The sequence below is a fragment of the Pipra filicauda genome, unplaced genomic scaffold, assembly GCF_003945595.2.
Source record: "Pipra filicauda isolate LSUMZ 115617 unplaced genomic scaffold, ASM394559v2 scaffold728_size130481_pilon, whole genome shotgun sequence".
NCBI lineage: Eukaryota > Metazoa > Chordata > Aves > Passeriformes > Pipridae > Pipra > Pipra filicauda.
Genome location: NW_024104896.1, coordinates 1 through 3878, shown reverse-complemented (window position 1 = coordinate 3878; position 3878 = coordinate 1). Strand labels below are relative to the sequence as shown.

The following is a 3878-nucleotide window of genomic DNA, read 5'->3' as shown; positions in this document are numbered from 1 at the left end:
TTCCCAGTGCGGATCTGCCCCCTCCCAGAGCCCCAGGGAACCGCTCCAGGGCCCAACTGATGGGGGACAGGGGGGACCCATATGGGAACCCCCCTCCCTCTGTCCTCCTGCCCACTGTCCAACACCCCTTTTCTCCCCTCTCCCACCCCTTTCTCGTCATCCCCACAGTCCTCAGCTCCCCCCCCGGCTCGGTTTGGGGCTGTTTCTTCCCCTCTGCCCTGCTCGGTTTCAGAGTCTCAGCCCCTTCCCTGCTCAGTTTGGAGGTCCCAGCCCCCCCTTTTCTCCCGTTCTCCCCCCCCCTTTTTCCACTGTCCCCTAAAAGGGAGCTGTTAAATATTGGGTGCTGAAAAAGCTGCTACATCGTGTCCATTCCAAATTAAGCCTGCATTTATTAGCATGGACTGGTATCCAAATGGCAGCAAGAAGAGTCTTCTAATTCTCTTCTTTTTAATCCTCTCTGCAGTCGCCAATTTCCCCTCGAAGCGGGCAGGAAAACAGGAACAGCCCTGGGGCGGTCGGGGAGCAGCGCTGACCCCAAAGGGCTGCATTTCCCCTGCCGATCGTCCTGCTCTGCCCTCCCCCGGGGCTGGCTCTGCCTGGCGCTGGCCGGACGTCCCGGGGCTCCTCACTGAGCAAACCCCTTCCCAAACTTCAGGGACAAGTCCAGACCCCGGCTGGCCCGGGAGGAAGCGACAGCAGCGCGGGCCGAGCGGGCGGGATGGGGTCCGAGCAGCGGCGGGAAGTTGCAAGATTGCCAGCAAAGAAGTCAAAATAAAGTGAAGCAGCTAAAAAAGCCCGTGGTCTCGGCATGGGTGCGGGAGGAAGGGGAGCTCCGTGACTGCAGCCGGGGCTGCCCCCGGGGCGCGCGGGGGCCAAACAGGGAACGGAAAAATGGACAAACGGACGAACCGACGAACGGACCAACGGCCCCGGCGCTTCGGCAGCAGCAGCGGCAGCAGCAGCAGCGACTCTAGCGACGCGCTCTCGGTCTTTCTCCTGCTCTTGCTCTTCCTCCTCTCCGTCTCCCGGTGTCCCTGTCCCGGTGTCCCTGTCCTGGTGTCCCTGTCCCGGTGTCCCTGTCCCGTTCCCGGTCCCCCCTCCCCTTGCCGGCCCGGGCCATGGCCCCGGCCGTTCCCCTCTGCCGGGCGGGGCCGCCCCGTCCCCGGCCCTGGGCGGCCCGGCGCGGTCCCGCCCTCGCCCGGCTCCCGGCGCGCCGGCTGTGGCGCTGCTGGGCGCTCCTGTGGGGCGGGCTGTGGGATGGGCTGTGGGATGGGCTGTGGGATGGGCTGTGGGGCGGGCTGTGGGATGGGCTGTGGGATGGGCTGTGGGGCGGGCTGTGGGATGGGCTGTGGGATGGGCTGTGGGGCGGGCTGTGGGATGGGCTGTGGGATGGGCTGTGGGGCGGGCTGTGGGATGGGCTGTGGGATGGGCTGTGGGGCGGGCTGTGGGATGGGCTGTGGGATGGGCTGTGGGGCGGGCTGTGGGATGGGCTGTGGGATGGGCTGTGGGGCGGGCTGTGGGGCGGGCTGTGGGGCGGGCTGTGGGATGGGCTGTGGGGCGGGCTGTGGGGCTGGTTGTGCGGCGGGCTGTGGGGCGGGCTGTGGGGCGGGCTGTGGGATGGGCTGTGGGATGGGCTGTGGGATGGGCTGTGGGATGGGCTGTGGGATGGGCTGTGGGATGGGCTGTGGGGCGGGCTCGGCGTCGCCGCCGCTTGGCTCCGCCCGGCTCGAGCCCGGCGCCTGCCGGGGCCGGCGGGGGCCGCGGCCGCTGCCGCCTCCTCGGCGGCTTCCCCGACCAGAGCTCCGCCGCTCGCCAGCCCGGCCGCCGGCAGCGAGCCGCCGCTGCCCGCTGCGGGTGGGGAAGCCCGGCCCGGGCCGCTCGAGGGGCGCTCGGGGGCCGTGCCGGGCCCCGGCCCGAACGCTGACGGCCACGTCTCGCCCGCACGGAAGGCGAAGGGGCCCCTGCAGAAGCGCTACCGGCTGGGTTCGCTGCTGGGCAGCGGCGGCTTCGGCCGCGTCTACGCGGGGACCCGCCTGGCGGACGGAGCCCCGGTGAGTGCAGGAGGAGGAGGAGGAGGAGGAGGAGGAGGAGGAGGAGGAGCGGGACGGGCGGCGAGCTCAACCCGCCGTTCCCCTTGGCTTGCAGGTGGCCATCAAAGCCGTGCCCCGGGATCTCATCCGGCGCTGGGGCGAGCTGGTGAGCGAGCGGGGCCAGCGGGAGAAAGCGGGGCGGGACGGGCGGGGACGAGCCGAGGCCCGGGAGGGTGGAAGCCGCCGGGACACCTGGAGGGAGAGTGGCCGTGGGGTCGGTGGGGGACGGGGAGCATCCAGGGCTGGCCGAGGGGTAGCAGGCAGACAGGCACGGCATCAGCCCCACTGACGACCCCGTGGTCCCCCCGCAGCCCGACGGCACCCGGGCCCCCCTGGAGATCGTGCTGCTGGACAAGGTGTCCAGTGGGTTTCGTGGTGTCATCCAGCTCCTGGAGTGGTTCGAGCTCCCCAACAGTTTCTTGTTGGTGATGGAGCGTCCGGAGCGCTCTCGGGACCTCTCTCGCGTAATCACGGCGTGGAGGTTCCTGCCGGAGGAGATGGCGTGGGGGCTGTTCCGCCAGGTGCTGAAGGCCGTGCGGCACTGCACCAGCTGCGGCGTCCTGCACCGGGACATCAAGCCCCAGAACATCCTCCTCGACCTGGCCACCGGAGAGGCGAAGCTCCTTGACTTTGGATGTGCCACCTTCCTTCAGGACACCGTCTACACCCAGTTTGCAGGTGAGCCCACAGCCGGGGGATGCTCCTGGTGCCAGGCATCGCATGGCCATGCCCGGGTGTGGCACCAGAGATTGCCCCTTTGGCTGAGGGGGAATAGGATTAGTTCTTCAGCCGAGTTGCTTTTGGATGGGGCTGGGGGGTTATTGTGAGACGGGCCCTGGCCTTGCCGACAGCCTGTGCCACCCACCCTGTCCTGGGCTGGGTCTGTGGCAGGGGGGAGCCAGCCTGACCAAAACCCCCGTGAGGGTAGCAGAGAAGGGGGTCAGAACTGTGCACCAGCTGGCTTGGTGTGCAGGCAAGGAGGGGCTTGGGCTGCTCCGCTCCCCTTGTTTGCCTTGGCTTATGATGATTAATTGTTGGGGGCAGTGCAGTGGGGCAGGGAGAAGGCATGGCTTTTCCCCACCACTGGCTGGGTTTTTCCCTTGCATGTAATAGTTGGGCCTTGCCAGGGCTTCTGCTGCCCTCTTGGACACCAGTGGCTTCTTCTCCAACCCCAAGTTTGTAACCAAGAGTCAGGGGCCGGTGAGAAGGCAGTGGGTCACAGCGTGTGCCACTGGGGCAGGCCCCACGTTGCCAGGGATGCTGGGGTGAGGCTCTGGGAGCAGGCAGCATCCACCTGATGAACCCCGTCTGTATTCCGCAGGAACACCGTCATACAGCCCGCCAGAGTGGATCTGCTTCAAACGCTACCGCGGCGAGGCGGCCACGATCTGGTCCCTGGGCATCCTGCTCTACCAGATGGTCTGCGGGAAGCACCCGTTCTGCAGAGGCACCAACACCATCTGGGACCAGCTCCCGTTCCCACCACGGGTCTCTCGAGGTGGATACCAATCTTTGTGGCACGGGGGGAATAACGGTGTTGGGAGAGGGCAGCGGGCTCACGAGGACACCGCTCTTGAAGCTGTTTGTGTCCCATGGTTGGCTGGGGGAGGTGGCCTGTGTCCTGCCATCCTGCTCTCCTCCAAAAGGGAGAATCAATGGAGAAGTTTGGGCACAGCTCTGAAAAGGGAGAATCAATGGAGAAGTTTGGGCACAGCTCTGAGCACAGCCAGCACAGCCTGGGCGCGTGGACAGTGGGACAAAGGGGACAGGATCCTTCTCCAACTGACC

The 3878-nt window shown here is 67.0% G+C and overlaps 1 protein-coding gene across 1 annotated transcript; it reads left to right on the top strand.

Moving 5' to 3' along the window:
- Positions 1-891: 891 nt before the first annotated feature.
- LOC114002404 (serine/threonine-protein kinase pim-1-like) lies at positions 892-3671 on the top strand (the record flags this gene model as incomplete). Its single annotated transcript, XM_039389418.1, has 5 exons — positions 892-987; positions 1692-2051; positions 2146-2196; positions 2402-2768; positions 3412-3671. Coding segments are annotated over exons 1-5 (1134 nt in total), but the record flags the coding sequence as incomplete, so codon positions are not given.
- Positions 3672-3878: the final 207 nt, after the last annotated feature.